The sequence below is a fragment of the Bufo gargarizans genome, chromosome 6 (assembly GCF_014858855.1).
Source record: "Bufo gargarizans isolate SCDJY-AF-19 chromosome 6, ASM1485885v1, whole genome shotgun sequence".
Classification (NCBI taxonomy): domain Eukaryota; kingdom Metazoa; phylum Chordata; class Amphibia; order Anura; family Bufonidae; genus Bufo; species Bufo gargarizans.
In genome coordinates this window covers 97063802-97088996 of record NC_058085.1, presented here as the reverse complement: position 1 = coordinate 97088996, position 25195 = coordinate 97063802, and the positions used below count along the sequence as shown (strand labels likewise).

The following is a 25195-nucleotide window of genomic DNA, read 5'->3' as shown; positions in this document are numbered from 1 at the left end:
TCTAATTAAACTAATGAAACTCCAGTGTTTAGTCAGTCTGTATTGGTAATGGCTGTGCTGCACCTTGAATACCATGCAGCCATTAACAATACAGACCCACTGAACAGTGGTTAACTATAGCCAGCTGCGGTCCATATAGCCATATAGTACTCAAACACAGTGTGGCTGTGTCGCAAGTACCACCAACTATGCTGTGTGGTCGTACCTTTAGTGAAGTTGAATAATTAGTGCAGGAGTGGGAAAGGAGTGGCTGACAAGTGGAAAAAGAGAATTTTCTCTAATTTCTTGGCTGCCTCCATTGAGGCAGCCACTTTGACAAATATGCATCCTCTTGAGAGGGGAGGTGCATAGCAGGTTGGTCCCATCATCTCCATAAGTAGGCACTGCTAGATTTGCAAACAACATTGGGATAAGGAGGACAAACAAAAGCCTGGCGAGGGCATGGGGCATGAACCAGCATGGAGGCTTCCTCTTCTGTTTAGTCCCCTGGTCTAGACTTTGAATTTACAGCCAAAAATACATGATATGGCATCCTTCATTATTCTCCATTCATTCTAATAAATGTGTAACTTTTATAATCTAGAATTTTAAAAAAATTACAAATTAAAGACGAGAAACACAAGAATGTGAAAAAAAGGGGAATTCACATACTGATGTATAAATAGCCTGCAACAAAGTGATAAGACTCCTTGTGGATCTGTGTACTTAACAATACAATTTGAGGAGGTGTGAGACGGGCGGCCCATGACTTAGGCGTGTGGAACCTGCTCTGCAGGTATAGAGAGTTAAGAGGAACTTGCAGAGCCAGTATGCGACCAAGACATAGCTGCTTGGGGTAGGAGGACAGAGCTGTTACTTGGAGCAGGTGTACACTATACCCCTCAATGCTGGAATGATCCCACCATAAATGACATTGTGGAACTTTATATGTTAAAACCTTATCTGGGGTACCATGGCCCTAAGCGTCAGCCTCAAGAGGGTGACAAATCTCCCAGGCCAACATGAGAGACAAGCAACCATGACCTTTAGAGGTAAGTCCCAGCTCTACACTTCATATGTGTCTCATTTAATCGTTCCTAGATTTCCATTCATTATTTTAGTCCATATTACAAACTTCAAGCACATTTGTTTCATAAGACTTTTTATAAATAAGATATAAAGTCTTATCAAGGATGAAACAAGACATTTTGGCAAGAAAACAACTCAGTGGTAGATTTTTATTCTTCTAGTTTCCAAAATACGGAGTCTGCGCCTAAAATGAAATAATTTCTAATCTAATTAATGAAATATTTATGGTGTTGTAAGAGTTAATTGCAGTCTTTCTATTAGCAGACATTTAAAAGGGCATTGCCATCTTCTAGTGTAATGGCTAAATAGCTAGGATGTGCCATCTGATTTCTGGAACCCTACTAATCCTCAAAATAAAGGGGTCCCAGCACTGAGTCATCATTGTGGCCCCTTAACATTTTTCCTTTACTTTATTGGAGCAGTGCTACAATCCCCCATGGTAAGGGTGCCACTGGGCACAGAAAGACTGTGAAGGGGCTGCATTGTTGAATATGCGCTGTTTCTCCTTCATCCTCAGGATCAGTGAAGATCCCAGAGGCTGGTCTCACACCGATTCTGAAGTGATGCCATATTCTAGTGATATTCCATTACTTTATGGGTTGTGAATATTTCCTTAAAGGCTGGGGCGAGGCTGACAGTAATGTCAGTTTACTAAAAAAAGGAAACAAAAAAAATCTGCCCCCATGATTTCTCCTTTATCTTGTATATTTCCATTTCTGAGTACTTCCAGAAATCTTTACATAAATGTGTAAATGATGCTGGTAGGTCATTCTCTAGCAATGTACTTTCAGAGGCTTTGTATTTTATGTTTAGTGGCCCTTTAAGATGATAATTCAGTCGATGTTGAAGAGATTTTGAGTTGCAGTGGTCCATTTACAGTGACTGTTCCATTTATCTATGCCCACTTCCATTCATCCATATTCCTTCCCTTCCCCTGGACGAAAATTTGTCTTCAATAAGCCATACTAACTATGTAACTATATGCAGCACACTTACTTAAAATGTTGTTGACATTTTCTTACATTAAAGAAGCACTCTGTTTTTTTTTTTTACATATATCACTAACTCACCACCAGCATAATAGCAGTGTACACCCTAACTCAGTTACATCCATACATTTTGGACCTTTTCAATATAGGAACCTGATCATGCGAGCCTCCCAAGTGTCCCGCTTTTTGACCCAAGTCCCTCTGTCCCTCTTCTCTCCATAAATGTCCCTCTTTTTGATCTGGTAAATAAATGTGCATTAATAAACTTACTAAACTGCTCCAGTAACTATCCGGTTCCTACCTGTATATTAGATCCCCCACTCGGTGGTGTACATAGAGAAGTAAGGGCCCCACAGAAAGGATCAAACCAGGTCCCCCACACAGGACAGAAGGGTTTCCGCCTAAACCCCTTTCAGTGACCCTTGGGCCATTTTTCCACTGACTCATTTGCTAAAAGTTGTTTCTTTAGAATACGGATGGTCAACCTGCGGCCCTCTAGCTATTGTAAAACTACAGCTCCCACCATGCCCTTCTGTGGGCTGATAGCTGTAGGCTGTCCGGGAATGATGGGAGTTGTTGTTGGAGGGCCACAGGTTGAGCATGCCTGCTTTAGAGTTTAGAGTCCTGACCAAGTTTTCAACCCCAGTAGAAGAGGAGATGATCCCAACTGGGCCCCCTCTTGCCCTGGGCCCCATGGCAGTTTCATGGTCTGCCGCTATGGTAGTTACGCCCCTGACCCCACTGCTGTAGTTCTGCCAGTAGATGTAGATGCCTGCTGCACCCCACTTCTTGCTATGAATGCTGCCCAGCCAATTACTGGCTGCAGCCATAACCCACCTTTACCAGTAAATGGACCTTTCACACAATGAGCAGTAAGTGTCCCTCTTTGACCATTTAAAAAGGTTGGTGGTATGGTCATGTGATCTAAAATTGGACACCTTGCTCTAATGTGTAAACAGGAACCCAGTGACTGACTTCCTGTAAACTACAGGATGACATCATCACTAATAAAATCCCTCCTGGCAGCTCCCGGGCCCTTCCCCATCCTGCATGTTCTTATGTATATCTCTGTATTCTGTTGAACATATAGTGGGAGACCTATTAAAATTGGTTTAAAAGAAAAAAACACCTTGGTTGCCCATAGCAACCAAATTCCACCTTTGATTTTCCAAAGGAGCTCTGAAAAATGAAAGGTGTGCAACTAAGCCAGTTTTTGTTTACATCACTTTTGATAAATCTCCTCCATAATGTGTCCCCTATGTAAAAGGAGCAGGTGTGCAGATATATAGTAGGTGACTGTATATATTGATTAGTTGCAGTTATATAAACCTGTTGACTTAACACTGCCTGTACTATCTGTGTGTGCTGACTCTCCAGTGTAGTTCTATGGAATGTGGCTTGTTTCCCTGCTTACTGCATGTTAGAGCTGAGAGGGGAGAAAACGATGACAGGGCAGAGAAGGCAGACAGGCTAAAGCTGCATCACATAGGAAAACATGGAGACCCTGCAGTGTGAGGGGACAGCAGTTCTGTGTCACTAATCTGTCATGGCTGCCATTATGCAGAGCAGTACAGTATGGTACTGAGACTCTACCCCATATGTCTCTGCAAATCCAAGCATGATGGGAAATGTAGGATTCACCAGGAAACACCAAATGAATATATATGGCCAGTTTAGTCCCCAATACACACAGAGTTCCACTCTTTGTATCGCATGTGTTCCTCATGCACTCTGGTCAGCGTCTTCCTTCTGGGGCGTAATTTTCACCAGCAACAGGGGTACAACAAGCAGCAACTACTCAAGAGCTAGCACTATAGAGGCTAAAAAAAAAATCTCGGAGTGCCTCTTTAATGAAGTTTACACTAATGAATGCTTTTATTAGCCTTGCTTCTTTGAGGGGGGGGGAGAGGAGGGAGACAACAAACCAAAGACAGAGTCAAACCGCTGTCACCAAATATTTTTTTATTAGTATATAGTATTAGTCAAAATTTTTATTATATGTTCTCCTGCTAGTAGGAGTCCTGTTATGTAAATGCATATGCATTTAAAGGGTCTCTTGATTCTGATAACCTATCATCAGGATGGGTCACTAATAACAGATCAGCGGGGACCTGACTCTGCAGAACGGAACATCCGGGTCATAATAGAACAGTCCTATCCTTGTCTGTAATGCAGACAATTATAGGACACGTTCTGTATTTTTGCGGATGCAACAGAACGGACAAACGGATGCGGACATCGCACAGTAGTGCACACACTAATTTTTTTGCTGTAAGGACCGTCGGATGCGGATCACGGACCCCATTCAAGTGAATAGGTCTGCGCCTGCAGACAGTGGGCACACGGTCGGAGCCCGTGCATTGCAGACTGCAATGGTCCGCAGCACAGGCATAGCCGTCACACGGTCGTGTGCATGAGCCCTTACACAGAATTTTCCATGCATTGCAGTGCAAAATAAATGTTTTTCCTACCATCTGAATGATTCGCGTGTATGGTTTAATTGGATAAGCAATTGGACAAGAATAGGACATGTAAAAAATTTTTAGCGGGGCCGCAGAACAGAGCCACGGATGCGGACAGCACATGGAGTGCTGTCCGCATCTTTTGCGGCCCCATTGAAGTGAGTGGGTCCGCATCCGAGCCGCCAAAATGGCGGCTCGGATGCGGACCCAAACAACGTTCGTGTGCATGAGGCCTTATACTGTATGTCACCTCCTTGTCTGATGGGAAAGCTTTCCATTGTCGGATACATAATAATATTCACATTTCTGAATAAATAGCTCATATTACATTTACATGAATGAATGCGTTATCTACATGTTACCCCGCCCTAGTACCTGAAGATTTCCTAGTAAATTTACTGCAAGTGAAAACTAATGACTGCGGATGTGCATGATCTGTGCCTAACTGCACGGCTTAGAGGATTAAACTCCCTTAGGCCTCTTTCACAGTTGTCAGCTGTCTCCAAGCACAGTTCATGTAGCCATTGGGGCAGATTTATCATAGCCCGGTGGAGTATGCTGGGCTATGATAACCAGACGCGCTGCCCGATGCTGCGCCTGATTTACGATGAGGCATACATCTCATCATACATTAGGTGCAGCATCCGGCAGTCCGTGTGCCTACACCAGCCCCTGACTGGAGAAAACTCCAGTGTTCTTCTGTACCAGATATATGGTGTAGAAGATGACAAATGTGGTGGGGTCACCGTCCCCATCACCTACCTCCTCGTGTCCCATTATCAGGGAAAAAAGTAGCGAGACCAGCAGAGATACAGCACTTTTTCTCGCAAGTGATGTTTAAAAACTCACAAACATGCGGTTTCCGACTTTTTCATGCCATATGCTACGATAACTCTGCCCCATTGACTTTAATCTGTGTGTTGACACATCAATGCTTTTCCACACACGTGGGTCCACGGTGACACCACAGAAGCATTTCCTGTTTTGTCTGTAATTACGGATCCGTCACAAGGGACAGAACACGGGTGCCATTAGTATTTAGTCCCTGTTTCATGGATCGTTGCTAGAAGATGCTCTGGCAAACCAATTTTCAGCCTAGCACTGTCCGTGAAACATGGATGACCTTTGGAATGAAAATCCAATGTGGATGGGTCACGGACGAAACACGAACCATGCCGTCACGGACGTACTACGGACACAGACACGTGAATAAGGCCTTACAGTAAACATGGATAACAAGTTGGCGTTGTGCCCTTTTGATTAATGCTCATACGGTATCACTTTATGTCTAACAGATATGACGGTAGCCCAATTAACATATTATCACAGTGAACTAAAGAAAGGTGATTTTGTAGGTCTGTTTGTATACGTCTGTGTATTCTGCCAGTTTGAATTGGGACTGCTGACAACCTCATGCCAAGAGCTTCATTCACGTCTAGGTTCTGAGATCCGGCAGAGCAGCCTGCCAGATCTCACAGGATGCGGTGTTGCCAGATCCTCCACTTCACCCCCAGATTCCCAATAACTGCAATGAGGTCCAACAGTGATCTGGCCGATTTCTGACATAAATGCCGGGCTTTGGCTGGACAAAACCCGTTGCATGCAATGTTTTTTTTTGTTTGGCTTCCAGTCGGCATTTGCGCCGAATCAGACAGCCAGATTTTCAAAACGTAGATGTGAGCGCGGCCCCTGACACAGAGGAAAAGTTTCATAATTTCACACTGTTCTTTCGTGCAATTTCATGTCTTTTTCTACATTCCCATACATTGCGGCTTTCCAAATTCTGTACAGAGGACTAATGCCTATGGCTGGCCTACAAGAAAAGGCGTTTGGTCCCCTGTAGCCTCCATCTACTGTCTAGACCTGGGCAGTAAAGAAAAACTTGTTGTCATGCATGTACCCATATATAATTTAGGTTTGGATATACATATGGTCACATGCCTTATTTGTCTATAATTTATGCCTCTTAATGGAAAAACCGGAAAAGGGGGCGGGGTTTAGCAGGAGTAGGTGGAGCCTCATGTAAACTGACAGGTTTACTGTCAAATGTACCAAATTGACGCGTTTACAGCACAAATCATAGCTAGCATAAGTTTAAATTTCTGGTAAAAGGACCGTCAAAGATAACCAAAATTTATTAAGAGGCATGTGCCTCCAAATAAAAACCATGTACGATTTAAAGGGGTATTCCTATCTAAGACAATGGGGGCATATCGTTAGGATCTCCTAAATTGAGCCGGCAAAGTGACGGAGGCAGTGGCGTAGGGATTGCCATAGCAACCATAGCAGTGGCTATGGGGCCCTACGCCACTGGGGGCCCGTCCGGACCGCATTCATTTTTTTTTTTTTATTAACACACACAGGCACTGGCAGCCAGGCCCGCCCGCCCGCCCAGTGTAGTGGGCGGGCGGTCCGCGGCTCGGGCCTGGCTGGGGATTGGGAGCCAAGGAGTAGTCAGGTCATGTGCTCTGCCTCCTTGTCTCAGTCTCCCGGCGGCCGGCGTCGTAACGTCACTCACTCCGACGTCACGCGCCTGCTCCGCCTGCTTCTAAAGTGGGAGGAGCATGCGCGTGCGGCGTGACGGAGTGAGTGACGTCATGCTGCCGCCGGCTGCCTATTTTGAATGTGAAGAGTGGGAGCCTGCCTGCCCGCCCGTGCCCAGTGTGCCTAACTGCCCATGCCCAGTAGGCCAGAAGTGAATGGATCCTGAATTTCTGATGATCTTCTTTTCTGCACTGCCAGCAGTCTGCCACAGTAAAAAGAAAAAGTCTGGAGTGGAGAGGAGTCCTGACTGTCCCCACTTCCCAGTAAGTTAGTGAAGTGTCAAGTGATAGATAAGGATTATTAGATAGTAGTATACATACTAGTACATACTTTGCACAAGTTTATTATTTACAACTTAAAGGGAACCTGTCACCAAAAAAATCGCTTATTAAGCTGTTAATACTATTAACAGCTTAATAAGCGATTTTTTTGGTGACAGGTTTCCTTTAAGTTGTAAATAATAAACTTGTGCAAAGTATGTACTAGTATGTAGTACCTTATAGTGCTGCATAGTAGTTTCCTAATGCACTTTTTCTTTGTTTAGCCGCATTTAGCCTCCTTGAGAAATCAATGTTTTATTCAGTCGCTGCCCCGTGCTTCAAGTCAGGTTTAAAAATCAAGGGGGCAGCGGCCTAGGCGTCTCCAATGCTGCTCTCCCCGCCTCCTGCCGCCTTTATTGACAAGCCGGATCTCAGTGCTGGGACCGTTCTCCCAGCCCGCATGCGCAGTAAAGGGCTGCTGTAGTCTGTAGCGCGATCCCGGCTCCGGCTCAGCTGGCTTCAGTTTCGCTACTGCGCATGTGCCCGGCATCTTCTGTAACTGCGCTAGTATGTAAGGCTGGCGGGCGCATGCGTAGTAGCGAAACTGAAGCCGGCTGAGTGTACGAGCCGGAGCCGGGATCGCGCTACAGACTACAGCAGCCCTTTACTGCGCATGCGGGCTGGGAGCGCGGTCCCGGGACTGAGATCCGGTGTGTCAATAAAGGCGGCGGGAGGCGAGGATAGCAGGATTGGAGACGCCTAGGCCGCTGCCCCCTTGACTTCAAACCTGACTTGAAGCACGGGGCAGCGACTGAATAAAACATTGATTTCTCAAGGAGGCTAGATGCGGCTAAACGAAGAAAAAGTGCATTAGGAAACTACTATGCAGCACTATAAGGTACTATTTACAGCTTAATAAGCGATTTTTTGGTGACAGATTCCCTTTAAGCTCACTTACATAAGGAACGTGGCGTCCGTCTTACAATAGTTGCCGGGGTCAGTCACTATCAGGGACTCTGTTAGGCCCCATGCACACGGCCGTGGAACCGCGGCCTGGATCCCTCCTGAGAGCAGGAGCGCACGGCGTCACTGGTTGCTATGACGCCGTGCGCTCCCTGCTGCCGCCGCAATACAGTAATACACTGGTATGATCTATACCAGTGTATTAGTGTACTGTGCCAGCAGCAGGGAGCGCACGGCGTCATAGCAACCAGTGACGCCGTGCGCTCCTGCTCTCAGGAGGGATCCAGGCCGCGGTTCCACGGCCCGCACACGGCTGTGAAACACGGCCGTGTGCATGGGGCCTTATGGGGGGGGGGGGGCCCATAATTTTTTTTTGCTATGGGGCCCATGCATTTCTAGCTACGCCCCTGGACGGAGGGCTCACCACATTTGCATGGCCACCGCTTCCATTCACTTCAATGGGGCTGACGGGAATAGCTGAGCCAGTGCTCGGCTATTTTTGCAGCCCATAGAAATTAATGGAGAGTGGCCGCGCATGCGCAGTGCGCCCCCCTTCACTTTTCCGGTTCAGTTTGCAAGATAGGTGCGGGTCCCAGAGGTGGGACCTGCACCTATGAGACAATGAGGGCATATCCTAGCGATATGCCCCCCATTGTCTGAGATAGGAATACCCGTTTAAGATCAGTTTCACATGAGTATGTGCGGTCCACGTGACAGCCACATTTCACGGACCAAACATGGGTCCTCTGACCCCAATTAACAGCATCATTTCAGTATGACACAGTAGAACCGCAGTCTGGCTGGAACTGACTACGTCACACATCACTATGATGCAGTGAGTTTGGGTCAGGTGGGCCATGGTTGATCCGGTAAATGCAACCATCACACAGACTGCATTTCCAAGATCGCATGTAATCAATGGTGTATTAATCCTAGTTACATGTACGCTGGCTGATCTCAGGCCAGTACTACGAATATCAGGTTAACTTTACTCCACTATCAGAAATATGAGTGCTAACTATGTGAAAGCCATCTCGGCTCCCATAATGCACTGCTCTTTGGTGACAGGATTCTGAGTTTAGCTTTAGTCTTAGAGTACTTTCACACTTGTGGCAGAGGATTCCAGGAGGCAGTTCTGTTGCCCTATTAGAAATTTGATGCAGAGCTATGACCTCATCAGGTTGTATAGTTTCAGTATTACATTACACTTGGTGACCAATATATTTAATGAGTAGCTTAACCCATACCCCCTCCCAAATCTGTTTACATGGGGTGTTGTAATTCTGTAAGACAAAAGGGGTAAAGAAAAAAATCTTGTTTTGGCCGCTATAGTGCTTCAGTCTATCCAACTTGCTTTAGGACAATTTCGCCTGAGCGTATTCAGAGCGGGAAACGCGCTCCATGTGACAGCAGTATTTCCCTGGCTGAACTCTTCTCCTGTGACACAAACTCACAGCATTACAATTATTCCTGCCAAACCTTGGATCTACTGAACTGTACTCACATAATGTCGTGAGTACAATACAGTGCAGCCACAGTTTGTGTCACAGGAGCAGTGTCAGCCCGGAAAATAATGCTGTCACATGGAGTGCGGTTTCCCCAACTGAATATGCTCATGTGATATTGCCCTTAGGCGAGGGCTTCATGGAGACTATACTTTGCATGCAACCACAATGTTTTCCTATAGAGAAAAAAATAAATTCTTGAAATTCTCGAAATCATTGAAAATAACACAAGATTTTCCCATATTGGAAAATATTGAGGTTGCTCAACCAAAATCATTGTGAAGACATAGCCTTATGGTGGGTTTTATGTTATTAGAAATATAAAAGTTTTTAAATTTTTTTGTCTTGTTCTTTGAACATTTCTTATTGTAACTCCCTTACGGTACTTTCACACTTGCGTCAGAGGATTCCAGCAGGCAGTTCCGTCACCGGAACTGCCTGCCAGATCCGGCAATCTGGACGCAAACGGATGGCATTTTTCAGACTGACAAATGCATTGAAATACCGGATTTGTCTCTCCGGTGTCATCCAGAAAAACTGATCTGGTATTTATTTTTTTTCACAGATTTAAAGGTATCTGCAGACCGGAAGAACGGATCTATCAGTGCGGCAATTTTAATGCACTAATACATTTCAATGGAAATGAATGCTGGATCCAGCATTCCGGCAAGTGTTTAGTATTTTTGGCCGGAGAGAAAACTGCAGCATGCTGCAGTATTTTCTCCGGCCAAAAAACGTAACAGGGGCTGAACTGATCCATCCTGAACGGAATACTCTCCATTCAGAATGCATTAGGATAAAACTGATCCGTTTTTTTTTTCGATTTTGAGCACCTGTGATGGAACTTAATACCGGAAAAGAAAAACGCTAGTGTGAAAGTACCCTTAGGGTATGGCCACACGGTCAGGTTTCTGCATGCAGTTTTAGAAGCCAAAATCAAAATGGATCATGAAAGAAGAGAAAAGTATAAAGGACAGATAGAATGTCTCTTCTTTTTTTGAATTCACTATTGGTTTTGGCTTCCATAACTGCATCGGGAAACCTGACCATGTGGCTGTATCCTTAGGGCTCATGCGCACTGGGATAAAGTCTGTAAACCTTTAGTACAGATATGTCCAACTGGAAGTATTCTCCTTTAAAGGACATTCCTATAGCTAAAGGTTATCCTCTATCCACTGGATAGGGGATAACTAACTGATCTTTCTGGGTCCAACAAATGAGACCCTTACTGCTGCAGAGACCAGGGATCTGATACTCTCATCCAGATGAAGTGACAAGTTTATAAGACAACCCGTTGCGCCATTTATTCTCTATGAGCCGGAAATAGCAGAGCGCTGGTAATTTTAAGGTCATGCAACTGGAGTTACCGTATGTTTTTGCAAAGTTGGAGTTTAGCTCTAGGGTCAGATCAAGGTACAGATTTGTTCTTACTTTTACCGAAAAAAAATCTTACTATTGTTGATCAATGTAAAAAAATATATATAAATCCAATGTGATGCAATGTTGCTAAGGCGGATGAAGTTGAATATTTTAATTGATAGTCATTGTATAACATATTTGCCTTCGGGGCAGAATAGTTACATGTAAGTGTAACATATGTTCAGCCATTCCGGTCTATGTGAGCAATGAGACAGATAGAGATCTGTGCAGGTGGTGGAAATGTTTGAGCATTAAGGACAAATACATAAAAGAAATGGCCTGCGTAAAGCACCTGCTGAATCTCGGCTCCAGGTCCATTATCTGATACATCAAATGACTGAGATTTCTCGTGTTTCCTGGTGAAGGCTGTTATGTGATTCATCCAGTAAAAGAAAACCCAACTAGGTGAAAAGGGATTTTTATGAAATTTCTTTGTCGTCTACTTCTGTAGATCAAGTTTCAGAGAGGTGCATGCATACCAATGTATAGGTGAATGAAGGCAGAGGAAAACAAAATCTCAGAACGGGGTATGCATAATAACTGAAGCGGAAGAAAATGCAAATCGCAGTAGATATGACTTTGTAACTTCCGTGTTCTAAGCTCAAAGCGGGTATTCTGGGATCGGTGGGGGTTAGACCTGCATAACCTTACTGCTTCACTTCTGTAACTTTCATCTGGAACTGATGACTGGCTATTTTGCTGACTCATTTGGCATAATCAGTACAGTGTATTATAGAAGCAATCAGAAGAACACCTGGTAAAGTCCCCTTGTGGGACTAGTAAATGATTTTAAAAAAGTTAAAGTTTTATTAAATAAATAAAAATTCCAAATAAAATCCCCTACACATTTGGTATCACCGCGCCCGTTATGACCTGCACTACACAATTATCATGTAATTTATTCCATACATTGAATGCCTTAAAAAAACAAAAACATGCTAGAATTGCTGTTTTTTGCTTATTTGCCCAACGGAATTAAAAAATGATCAAACAGTGTTATGTACCCCAAAATGATACCACAAGTTGTCCCACAAAAATTAAGCCCCCACAAAGCTATGTAGAACAAAAAATAAAAAATGATGGGTTTTGGGATGCGGCAATGCAAAAACATTTTCTTTTTTTATGCTGAAACATGAACGCCACAAAATTTATAACGTAAAAACTCAGTGGCAATATTGCTGTTTTTTTCCTATCCACCCCCCAAAAAAAAGAGTTAATAAAAGATAGTCAGTAAGTTATATGTTCACCCCAAAATGGTGCCATTAAAAATTACTTCTTGTCCTCAAAACATAAGCACCCATACGACTATATCGATGTAAAAATACAAAAGTTATACCTCTTGTAAAGTGATATGAGGTGATGATAAAAAAAAAAATAATAGCTTGGTTATTAATGCACAAAACAGGCTGCTCACTAAAAATTTAGACAACTACAGTTAATTAAATCCTTTAGATGATTTCTACTATTAAGAACAACAGAGTTTTTTTTTAGGCTGCTAAACTGACTAAATTGTATAACTGTGTTGTGAATGCATGTTTGTTAATGAAGTAACCGCATGCAGTCAACCACGTGCAGTTTTTTTGAGGGTATTAATCTGCACCCAGGTGTGGCAGTGGCTTATCTCCCTAGAGATAAGGATTGAGCCGGTTGGATTTTAAAATGTCTGATCCTTCTTTCCATGACATCTGCCATTGAGGGACAGTCGTGACACCTCCATACACATTAGATCAGGGATGCTCAACCTGTGGCCCTCCAGCTGTTGTAAAACTACAACTCCCACGATGCCCTTCTGTAGGATGATAGCTGTAGGCTGTCAGGGAATGATGGGAGTTGTAGTTTTGCAACAGCTGGAGGGCCGCAGGTTGAGCATGCCTGCATTAGACAATTGGCCACTTCTGCTGAAATTCGTAAGCGTGGTCAATGATCATCTAATATGTATGGTCACGTTTAGGCCATAATAAAATCAACAAACAATGTCACTTCCCATGTTAAATGTACAGAGAGCTCATGAGGAGCTGGTGCAGAGGATGGGAGTGGTAGTGGACCTGATGAGGTGTTGTGTTACTGTGTACTCCCTCAGGCCTTTTCTCCTTGGAGATTGATGCAATGGAAAGGTAGTTTGAAGAATGAGGTCAGAAGTAAACGTAGAACAGTCTTTTTACTAAGTGCAAGCTGTAACCTCAGGTACATCCAGCAGCAGCAATATTCAAAGTGCAGTTTCTGGCACCAGTTGAGGTAACAGGTTGGATGACTATGTACTGGCACTTGTGGGTATAGGTGTCCACTGTAAGGTTCAAAGTCAATCATTATCTGGTCTACTGGTTGTATAGGTGATGGATGTCTGAGCCATAGTCCCTCACCTTACAACAGTGTATATAAGTGTATATAAATCAGTATTTTGCTAATCACTCTGCTGACTTGTCTCTCAGGTGCTTTCCTGAAGCTGACTTTTGCTGGTCTCTCTGGAGTGTTCTCACGGGAGAATCATATGTTATTTCCAAGAGTAGGAGCTCTAGCATGTGCCTCCTCTTCTCTCTAGCTAAACTGGAACTCCTGGCAGGAACCAGGACCATCAAGAGGGGAAGTAATGGGTGGTTAGTCCTGTTCCTGCCAACTTTTGCCACCCATACATCCCCAACTGGCACACACGGCCATAACAATAAAAAAAAAAATACATCCCATTACAAAGCATTACAAACATTTGCAGATACCCCAGGTCTGGGATACTGCATATGCTTATAATGTATATGTACCGTGTCTAGTACATTGGTTTATTCCAGTGCTTCTCAAACTGTGAGGTACCCCATATTGGTGGATGAGGTGCAGCTGGGGAGGCTCTTTAACAGAAGTTAAAGGGATATTCCAGCACAATGCTCAATGGCCTGCAACCGGTTAAAGAAGGGAACTTATACTTACTTGGGCTCCACTTAATGTCAGGAAATCGCTGGAAATCCTGCTCAGCCAATCACTGTCTGAGGTAGGTCATTGCTGTGGGCAGTGATTGGCTAAAAGGTAATCGCTGCCATTTCCTGCTGCGTGGAGAACAGGAGCAGAAACTGGAGAGCAGCGGGGACTTAGGCAATGTCACAATTGCAACAGTGGGAGATTGATGAGTATACGGTTATGGTCACGTGACCAAAAATAAAATGCAATGTATGGGGGGCTGTCTGTCTGTGAAAATGCACAAAATAGGACATGTCCTATTTTTTGATGGCCATTATTGATGGAGCATTAAAAAACAGCTGTGTGAATAGACCCATAGCTGGAACATTTCTGAAAACAGCCATGTAACGTCCTTTTTAAAAAAAAAAAAAGTCACATGGCCATTTTTCAGTGTGGATGTACCCTAAGGTGCTTTATTTATTTTTTTATTATTATTTGCAGGCGATTAAGCATTTTTGTGTTAGAATACCCTTTTTTTTTTTTTTTTAGGTGCTGCTGGTGTTTGTTTTAAAATTGTTTTTATTGATTTTACAGAAGTAGGGCGAATACAAGAATGCATCTGAAGTAGTACAGTCGTTTGAGAAAATGCATATCACATAATAACAAATAAAAAGAGGAAGATAAAAATGTAGGAAGGTCTGAGGGAAAAAAACTTGTTTCCATGCGCGTAATATTTATATTGAGTGGATAGGAACAGCTTTGCAGTGTTTAGAATACACTTTTAACATCAGTCCCAAACCACAAGTTCTTTCTCTGCAGCAATCTCTGGTTGGGAAACATAATTTACAACATTTTTACTTATTGCAATGTTATACTGGGTTCAGAAGACACTTGTCAGAAGACAAGTGTGCAATAATTAGCATTTTAGTCAACCATGGGTGGTGAGGCCAACTTGCCACAATATTCGGAAACCCCAAAAGTTTGAGAAGCTCTGGTCAGTTAGCATTATGCCCCAGAAGCTGGCCCCGACACAAGTGACCACGGTTGACTATGCTCTACATCTTGTGTTGCCGTGCATGCTGTCAGGCCCCGCCGTTATAAATATTTGCTCATTACAGCTCCTCAGCAGCCACAAGACTCCTGTGAATCGTGATTGATCATATTGCTTGAGGCGTTGTCGTTTCCTTAAGAAGTGTGTGCGCACTGTGGAACAATAGGGAAGATCTCGAGGATGAGTCAGGTTTACGACTGTAATTAAAATATGAGGCACAAGCAGATAATGATCCTTTTACCCAGCTGCTTCACATAACAGTACGGGAATAGCTCAGATGATCCCTAACGGCTGTACTGAATTAAACGAGATTAAGTTCCCTCATTGCCTGAATTAATAAAAAGCATCTACAAGCTTTGTACTTAAACGATCCAAGCTTTACATCCAGCATATATAAACACAGACAATATTTAGATTTAATTTAACTCACATAATAAAAATCATGTAGCACACTTAGCTAGGACATTCAATAAAACTTGACCTGGCCTCTGTGTGAGGATACAGTTGGGTCCATATATATTTGGACAGAGACAACATTTGTCTAATTTTTGTTCTGTACATTACCACAATGGATTTTGAACAAAAAACAATTCAGATGCAGTTGAAGTTCAGACTTTCAGCTTTAATTAAGGGTTAAACTAAATGATTTCACAAAAATGTGAGGAACTAAAGCATTTTTTAAACTCATTCCCCTTATTTCAGGGGTTCAAAAGTAATTGGACAAATTAAATAATTGTAAATAAAATGTTAATTTCCAATACTTGGTTGAAAACCCTTTGTTGGCAGTGACTGCCTGAAGTCTTGAACTCATGGACATCACCAGACGTTGTGTTTCCTCCTTTTTAATGCTCTGCCAGGCCTTTACTGCAGCGGTTTTCAGTTCCTGTTTGTTTGTGGGCCTTTCTGTCTGAAGTGTAGTCTTTAACAAGTGAAATGCTCTATTGGGTTCAGATCAGGTGACTGACTTTCTTTGAACTTTCTACTTCTTTGCTTTAATAAACTCCTGGGTTGCTTTGGCTTTATATTTTGGGTCATTGTCCCTCTGTATTATAAAAGGCCGACCGATCAGTTTGGCTGAATTTGGTTGGATTTGAGCACACAGTATGTCTCATGTGGCTGCTTCTGTCCTGTGTCACATCATCAATAAACACTAGAGACCCAGTACCACTGGCAGCCATGTATGCCCAAGCCATCACACTGCCTCCACCGTGTTTTACAGATAATGGGGTATTCTTTGGATGATGAGCTGTACCGTGCCTTCACCATACTTTTTTCTTTCCATCATTCTGGTAGAGGTTGATTTTGGTTTCATCTGTCCAAAGAATGTTCTTCCAGAAGTGTGCTGTTTTTTTAAGATTTTTTTTTGCAAAGAAGTCTAATCTAGCCTTCTTATTCTTGAGGCTTATGAATGGCTTGCACCGTGCAAGCGAACCATCTGTATTTAGTCTCATGCAGTCTTCTCTTTATGGTAGATTTGGATATTGATATGCCTATATCCTGGAGAGTGTTGTTCACTTGGTTGGCTGTTCTGAAGGGGTTTCTCTTCACCATGGTAATTATTTTGCGATCATCCACCACTGTTGTCTTCCGTGGGCGTCCAGGTCTTTTTGCATTGTTGAGGTCACCAGTTCTTTCAATCTTTCTTTCTCAGGATATACCAAACTGTAGATTTTGCCATTCTAATAGTGTACCAATTTCTCGGATGTTTTTTTCTGTTTTCGCAGATGAAGGGTGGCTTGTTTCACCTGCATGGAAAGCTCTTTTTTTTACCGCATGTTTACTTTCAGCAAAATCTTCAAAATGCAAGCACCAGACCTCAAATCAACTCCAGGCTTTCATGTGCTTAATTGAGAATAAAATAATGAAGGAATTGCCCACACCTGCCCATGAAACAGCCTTTAAGTCAGTTGTCCAATTACTTTTAAAAACAGGTTGCCGCATGTAAAGGAGCTGAGACTCCTAAACCCTTCATCCAATTTTAATGTGGATACCCTCAAATGAAAGCTAAAAGTCAGGACTTTATGTCCATGTTCATTATATAACTATAACTTGAATATGTTTTAGTAAACAGGTAATAAAAACAAAATTTGTGTCTGTGTCCAAATATATATATGGACCTAACTGTAAGTAGCCCAGTTCTACTAAAACTCACAATGGTCTTTTTGTTTCATGGTGCAGCATTGATCGAGGTTGTGTTTTCCTGCAGCAGAAGGCTGGTAACTGATCTGTAGACCTCAACTCTACTTCAAGTTAGGCTTCATGCACATGGTGGTGTCCACAAACAACATATATGCAATATACGGATACTTTCTGTGTGCAGTCTGCATTTTTCTTGCACTCCTCATTAGAAATGACTATTCTCGTTCGCAATATGGACCAGAATAGGACATGTTCTATAAACTGTGGAACAGCCACACAGATCCAGAAAAAATACAGTTGTGTGTATGGTCCCATAGATATGAATGGGTCAGTGTATCTTTCTTAAATGTAGATAGCACATGGAAAAAAATTACGGCTGTGTGCACCAGGCCTTAATGTCTGTATATAGAAGATCTTGGAAATATTGTGAGACCTGCAGAAGCTACCAGCAATATCAAGTAAGGTTATCTATGACAAAAGACTCTTTTCAAGATCAGCAGCCATTAATTAACGGGCAGAAAATTTATTCTTAAAGGGGTTGTGTCGTGAAGATCCCTGTTTAAAAAGTATATAATGTGTCAATCAGGGTGGCTGGATACACAGAAGCTCTCGGTTCTGGTAAGTTTCATAAAAATTGGGGCGCAGCCCACTAGTACACCTCAAATCAGGCTGTAGGGTGCATCGACCAGAGGTGAGAGGTCTATATAGATTGTGTGACCTTAACACCTTCTGTGGATACACTATTTGAGGGGGGTGATGGAATAAAGGAATTCACCAGATAACCCCATATATCCACAGCACCCTGCTTAAATAAATCACTGCACAAGAGCGATATCCCCGCTACATATCAAAGGAAATATCGCTGACGCTCATGTGCAGTGATAATTGCCACTAGTAAGGGAGCATGCACAGGTTTCCATGCAGGCTCAAGAAACTCTGTAATCCCCTGAGTAGCTACTCAGGGTGGGTGTCGCAAGTTTGTGAAACTGCACCCAGACACACTTATCTGCCTGTGTTCTACACAGGACTCTTTCTAAGCCCCTGTACTTGTGCCCCTCTTAGGAGGGGCACAAGAGTCCTCTGTAGCGCAATTGCGGACAAGAATAGGCATTTCTATGGGGGTGCTGGCCGGGTGTATTGCAGATCCGCAATGCACTACGGATGTGTGAATGGACCCTTAGTAAAGAGCCACATTAAGGAACCCTTCCATTATCTTGTATTATTTGTAAAGTGTGGTCACTGAGCTTGTAATAACTGTATTATTTGATGTACTATTCAATTTAGCAGCATTTGGTTAATAGTGAATATGCATTTTGATAAGGTTCTATGTCTTTTTTTCTCTAAAGGTTTTACTCATAAGACCAGAAAAATTACTGCTGGATCTATAGCCGATTTCGGTGAGGTAAGTGGGCATTGCTTACAGGAAATTCTTTGTGCTTTGAATAGTGGAAGCTTGAATCGTTAGAAAATACAATGGGCGGACTGGGAACTTAAAGTGGCCCTGAAAAAAAAGCCTAAAAGTGGCCCCATGTTATAGATGTGTCCAAATTGACTAAAGGCGGGGTAAAACAAGTAGGCAGGGCCAACACATGTAGGCAGGGACCTGCAATACTGTAGTGCAGCAAAGAATACCACCCCAGCAGAACCAAATACCGCAGTGCAGCACAAAATACTGCCTCAACAGTAGCAAATACTACAGTGCTGCACAAAATACTGCCTCTACTATAGCAAATACCACAGTGCAGTAGGGCAATGGTAACTTGCTGAGGCTACCAGATCGCCAGACGCAGAGTCAGGGGAACGGGCACACTGGTGGATCACAGGGAGGGAGCGGGCACAACATTGAATCTTTCCGCCCCACTGCCGGCAATGGTAAGGATCGCGCATGCGCAATCCCTCACAGGAGCCGTGGCAGCCAGAGGAGAGAGAGGGGGCGGGCACACAAGGCTCTCACTTTTCATGATAATAAGAGAATTTACCACCGGAGCCTGGTGGATGACGTCAGGGGTCATGTGATCCACATCTGCCGTTCAGAAACACTACAGAATAAATAATGTGAGTAAATTACAAATGTATTTTTAATAATGCTATAAGCCACCATAACATATATAGATATAACTCAGACAACCCCTTTAAATAAAATTAAAGTGACCAGGGCACATACCCCACTAGCAGTCCCCCAAAATCCTGCTTCATATGCACCGAAATTCTGGTACTCTGTTCCAACACAAGATCAGAAAACCAGAATCGGCAGTTCTCTGGCCCCTTACTTATCCAGAGATTTGAGGCATATTCTAGTGATATGCCCCCAATGGGCTCAGGTACGTGTCACCCTTCAGTTTCGTGCCAAGGAAGTGAATCTGTGAACTAGTTCTCCCTTTGAGCTTTGCATTGTGATGTCTTTATATTGTATTGGTTTATTTGTTTAGTAGGTAGGTCAGGAATGACAGCACTGTAAAACTAAAATAGCCTCCAGCAGCATTCCTCAGAGAAATTGTGTAAACCCTTGTTCAGCCGACAGCTCTCTCTTCCAACTCCAAGTGTCCATGTTTATGAGTAAAGAAAGGGCTTGCTCATGCTGCCTGCACCTCAGACTCTCGAATTTGCCCTTTTCTTACTGTGAAAACTACAAAAGCTCTCATTGTTGCCCTGATACATTCTCGTCTTCATTACTGTAACTCAGTACTAATCTTCCCCTCACTGCTCTGCTTACCCATTCAGTATAGGATTCAATTACTGTATACTTCTCACTCTCACCCACAAAGATCTCCACAGTGCTGTACCCTATATCTCCTCACACATCTCTAGCCACCACCCTACCCATGTTCTCCATTCTACAAATGATTTACTACAAGTATCCTCCATAATCTGAACATATTACTCCTATCTCCAAAACTTCACCCGAGCTGCACCAGTTCTCTGGAATGTGATACCCCAATTAGCTTAACTCCCACAGTTTTAGGTGCTCCCTAAAAAACACATCTTTTTAGGGTGGCCTATCAACATTACCTAATCTAACTCTTCTTCACTCACCCCCTTCAACATAATTCCTCAGAACCTGATCCCTTCATCCAACAGTATCCTCCAGACTCACCTAATGCTCTCAAAGACACAAGCACTTTTTACATTTTTGTGTCACCCCTATTTCCTCATAGATACAGTAGTAAGATCTTGTCATCCATTAGTTTGAATTGTTTATTAGTCTGTTACTCTGTAATGTCTCATTTTAGTTGTACATATACCCTCTGATTGTAAAGTGCTGCGGAATATGCCCGTGTTATATAAAGATCATTATGATGCTTCACCCTACTCTTCCATGAAATCTACTGTCAGGAGATGGTTGAGGGGCTCCCACGCTCACTGGATTGGCAGCCACGTGAGCCAGCTATGTATGGCCCGTGTGGTGCTACCAGAAAAACTGAAAATGATCTGACCGTAAAAAGTTACATAGCAAGAAGCTAATGCAGTCTGATTGTATGTCTATACAGCATTTCCGATGGCCTCACTATGGGAAGGTCGTAAATGATGAAGTCCTTACTGTGAAGGTTTACAACTGCAGCAAAGTTTTCACAAACAGGTAAATTTATAATATACTATATATCTATCACAGAAAAAAAATTACATGTTTAAAAAAATATATGCAATTAAACTTATTTATGTAAGGGGAGGTCCACTTTCTCTACCATTTTATATTGTTCCAATCCATCTGAAGTGAAAAATAAAGCCGCTTAGAAAAAGTTTTAAAAAGAAAATTGTTTTGTGTATACAGCTCTTATGCAGACCTTTATGTTTCTATGGTAACAGACTACAAACAATAACTGTGTAGTTCAATCCTGCAGTCCCACTCTCTTCCATCTGTACCTTAATACTCACTAAACATGTATTTGGAACGTTAGCGAGTAGTAGGACACAGATGGCAAAAGGCAAGAGAAATGGGCTTGTAAAACATTGCTCCATCTTGTAGAGCGATATTGACTTTGCATTCTTCTGTCTGACAATAGGAATGTGACCGTCTACTTAAATTTTTTTAATTTTGGTCTTCTCCATATGCACAATTTCATACTAGGCTTGTCAAAAACATTTAGCAATATCCTTGGGAGCTCTAATATAACAGTCTCTCACATCTAGATTGTATTTAATACTGGAATTATTTTGCTGAATATGTTAGGTAATGGCTTTAGTGGCTGGCACCATACTTTATTACTACTTTATTCCTGTTCTGTTCTAGATCATTAGGGAAATTGATAATCAGTCTACAACATCTCCCAATGAGTGGTCGCCTCGTCCTCACAGAATCTCTAGTGGACAAGAACTACAGCATCACCGGGGTAGGCGCTGAGTGATATAAGCCACTGAATTGGTACTGTGTCTAGGCTTGGATGTCATTGTGATGGGTTTTATATAGCAATAAGGGAACAGACGCTTCCTTCCCGACAATCACCTGCTCATCAGTGAAGGAGACAACCTTCACATGCAGCGATCTCCTCCACAGTATGGGGAGGAGAGATCACTAATGCTATCGCTGGTCCCCATACAGAATCATTATTTGCCGGCAGCAGATGGTGTTTAGACTGTTTAGACAGCACCAATGATCATATTACCCGATGAACGAGTAAAAAGCTTCATTGGCAGCAGATTATCACTAACGAGGGTTTGTATGTTCACTTGTTAGCGATGATCTGCCCAATGTTTCAGAAGTGTTACGGGGCCTGTAGTATAATTACTGTATTTTTTTTTTTATAAGACGCACTTTTTTCCCCTCCAAAGTGGAGAGAAAAAGTTAGTGCGTCTTATAAAACGAATGTGGCCCAAATGTGTAACTTAATGCAGCTCATGAGCTCTTACTAACTGCTCCTGAGCTGCCATAAAACAATAGGAGAACGGGCGGGAGGACGGACGGGAGAATGGGTGGGCAGCACTTACGGTACCCTTCAGTGAAGCCGCCATACAATGCAGCACTAAGCAGCGGGCTGGCAGTTTTACTGATGAACAAGTGCTGCGCCCGTTCTCCTCCATGTGAGCTGGTCCTGGAGTGTCCGGACTGGTACCGTAACTGTCTGCAGGCTGGCAGCATCTCTGTATGCCATATAGCGCCGCCCCCCAAGCCCCCCCCGGCAGTTACTCCTCACCTCCTGGCGTCCTCCATGTGCGTCGTCCCAGTGTCCTGCAGGATGTCGGCATCTCTGTATCCCATGTAGTGCCGCCAGCTGCTGTATCCAAGTACAGGTCCTGACACTTTCTCCTCCTCTCCAGACCCCCCCTTCCCCACTTTCTCCTCTTCCCCCCAGGCAGGCAGTTTCTCCTCTCCCCAGGGCAGTTTCTCCTCTCCCCACAGCAGTTTCTCCTCTCCCCCTGGGCAGTTTCTCCTCTCTCCTACTCTACTTGTCCGGTGCTGATTGGTGGTGAGTCCTGCTCCCCCTTCCTCCACCAATCAGCTACCAGTACACTGTTCAGTGCCACATGACCCCCACCACCCCCCTCTGGGTACCGTAGATTGCATCCTAAGTCCCAAGGTGAGGACATTTTAAGGCAATTTATAGTACCCTAATTAAAAACTGTGTGCCAAATATGACTATAACCCCCATCATCCATAGAAATCCACCCATGTACTGCAAAATATGGGTGGATTCCTATGGATGAGGGGGGTTATAGCCATATTTAATATAGACACGTGACTATTGCAGAACAGTGTTTATTTTAAATATGACTATAACCCCCCACATCCATAGGAATCCACCCATATTTTGCAGTACATGGGTGGATTTCTATGGATGAGGGGGGTTATATTCATATCTAGACAGATGCCAATTATAGAACAGTCCCTGGACAGTGTTCATTTTAAACATACTGTAACTATAACCCCCCTTTTAGTTCAAATTATTTTTTTCTCCATTTTCCTCCTCTGAAAACTGGGTGCGTCTTTTCATCAGGTGCGTCTTATAATGCAAAAAATATGGTAATTGTCTAAATAACACCATTCAAGATCTCTTCTTGCAGTCAGTGAATGGAAACATTCTTGTATCTATCTGATAATGCCCACTGACACAGGTTCATGGCTTACAAGATAGAGCTCTCATGCATTTTGAGCGGATTATGTACACCACAGCTATTTTTTTCACATCTTTAAAGGTCTGCGCATGCGCAGACTGAAAAACCGGATCCATCACAGTTTCGGTAACGGATCCGGCATTAATATATTTCAATAGAAAAAAAAATCCATATCCGGCATTCCGGCAAGTGTTTCACAATTTTGGCCGGTGAAAATACCACAGCATGCTGCAGTATTTTTTCACTGGCCAAATACTGTAAAAGGGATGGAACGGAAGACATCCTGATGCATACTGAACAGATTGCTTTCCATTCAGAATGCATTGGGATAAAACTGAAGCGGTTTTTTTTCCGGTATTGAGCCCCTATGACGGAACTCAATACCGGAAAACTTTAACGCTAGTGTGAAAGTACCTTAAGGGGCACCTCCAGGACTTTTTTGTCACTCAAGTGACAGCAGGTAGAGTTACCGGGGTTATGGCATGATTGATGTAAAAAATGAGAATATCTCGCAACTGAAGCAGTTTTATAACAGAAAGTGAATTTTTCATGCTGGATTATATTTAAATAACTTTTAACGGCGACACTATCCCTTTAATCATCATCTATCACATGCCATGTTCTACAGACAAATCCCTGGTGACCGTCAACTTCTCTGATGACTAATAACAAAGTCCATGACTGAGTAGATCAGCTTTTCACTTGCACATAGCAGCCCGTCCATTTCTCACCAGCATTTTTATCAGCCTGTTCCTGGACTGGTTTTATTGAGGTAGATGGCTGTTCTACCCCAGTTAGACATCTAGTTCTGACAACAGAAAACACAAAAGTATTGCTATGCAAATGTGATGACGTATAAGTAACACAAGATTCCTAACTACCTGTTAGTCTAGTCTGGCTACTTCCTCCAAAGGACAGAACATATATGTATCCTAGGCATGATAGGCCCGGGGCTGTCTACCCAACTCGTTTTAGTTTTTTTTTCTGTATGAAGAGGCTGCTCTCTTCCTAGGCCATATGACATCGTTCACATGGTCTTGGTGCAGCTCAGTCGGCAGTACCAAGCGCAGGGCTATCAAATGGACAGAGCTGTGCTTGGTAAGGAGCAAAGAGGCTGCGGCACTCACTGGGACATCGCGGTCTCCTCAAACAGCTGATTGGCGGGGGTGCCAGGAGTCGGACCCCCATCATCTTAAAACTCTGACTACAGATGTCATAGATGTTACCTGCAGTCCTACAGACGTGGACAAAATTGTTGGTACCCTTTGGTCAATGAAAGAAAAAGTCACAATGGTCACAGAAATAACTTTAATCTGACAAAAGTAATAATAAATTAAAATTCTATAAATGTTAACCAATGAAAGTCAGACATTGTTTTTCAACCATGCTTCAACAGAATTATGTAAAAAAATAAACTCATGAAACAGGCATGGACAAAAATGATGGTACCCCTAGAAAACACAGAACATAATGTGACCAAAGGGACATGTTAATTCAAGGTGTGTCCACTAATTAGCATCACAGGTGTCTACAACCTTGTAATCAGCCATTGGGCCTATATATATGGCTCCAGGTAATCACTGTGTTGTTTGGTGATATGGTGTGTACCACACTCGACATGGACCAGAGGAAGCAAAGGAAAGAGCTGTCTCAAGAGATCAGAAAGAAAATTATAGACAAGCATGTTAAAGGTAAAGGCTATAAGACCATCTCCAAGCAACTAGATGTTCCTGTGAGTACAGTTGCACATATTATTCATAAGTTTAAGATCCATGGGACTGTAGCCAACCTCCCTGGACGTGGCCGCAGGAGGAAAATTGATGACAAATCTAAGAGACGGATAATCCGAATGGTAACAAAAGAG

The 25195-nt window shown here is 43.0% G+C and overlaps 1 protein-coding gene across 1 annotated transcript in view; it reads left to right on the top strand.

The window, feature by feature from the left end:
- Nucleotides 1-838: 838 nt before the first annotated feature.
- Nucleotides 839-25195, top strand: part of LOC122941727 (fer-1-like protein 4) — a 178720-nt gene continuing 154363 nt past the window's right edge. The window contains exons 1-4 of the mRNA XM_044299133.1: nt 839-1031; nt 18630-18685; nt 20772-20860; nt 21512-21611. Of these exons, the coding sequence (XP_044155068.1) occupies nt 953-1031; nt 18630-18685; nt 20772-20860; nt 21512-21611 (324 nt within the window). The 5' untranslated portion in view covers nt 839-952. The remainder of the gene's footprint in view (nt 1032-18629; nt 18686-20771; nt 20861-21511; nt 21612-25195) is intronic.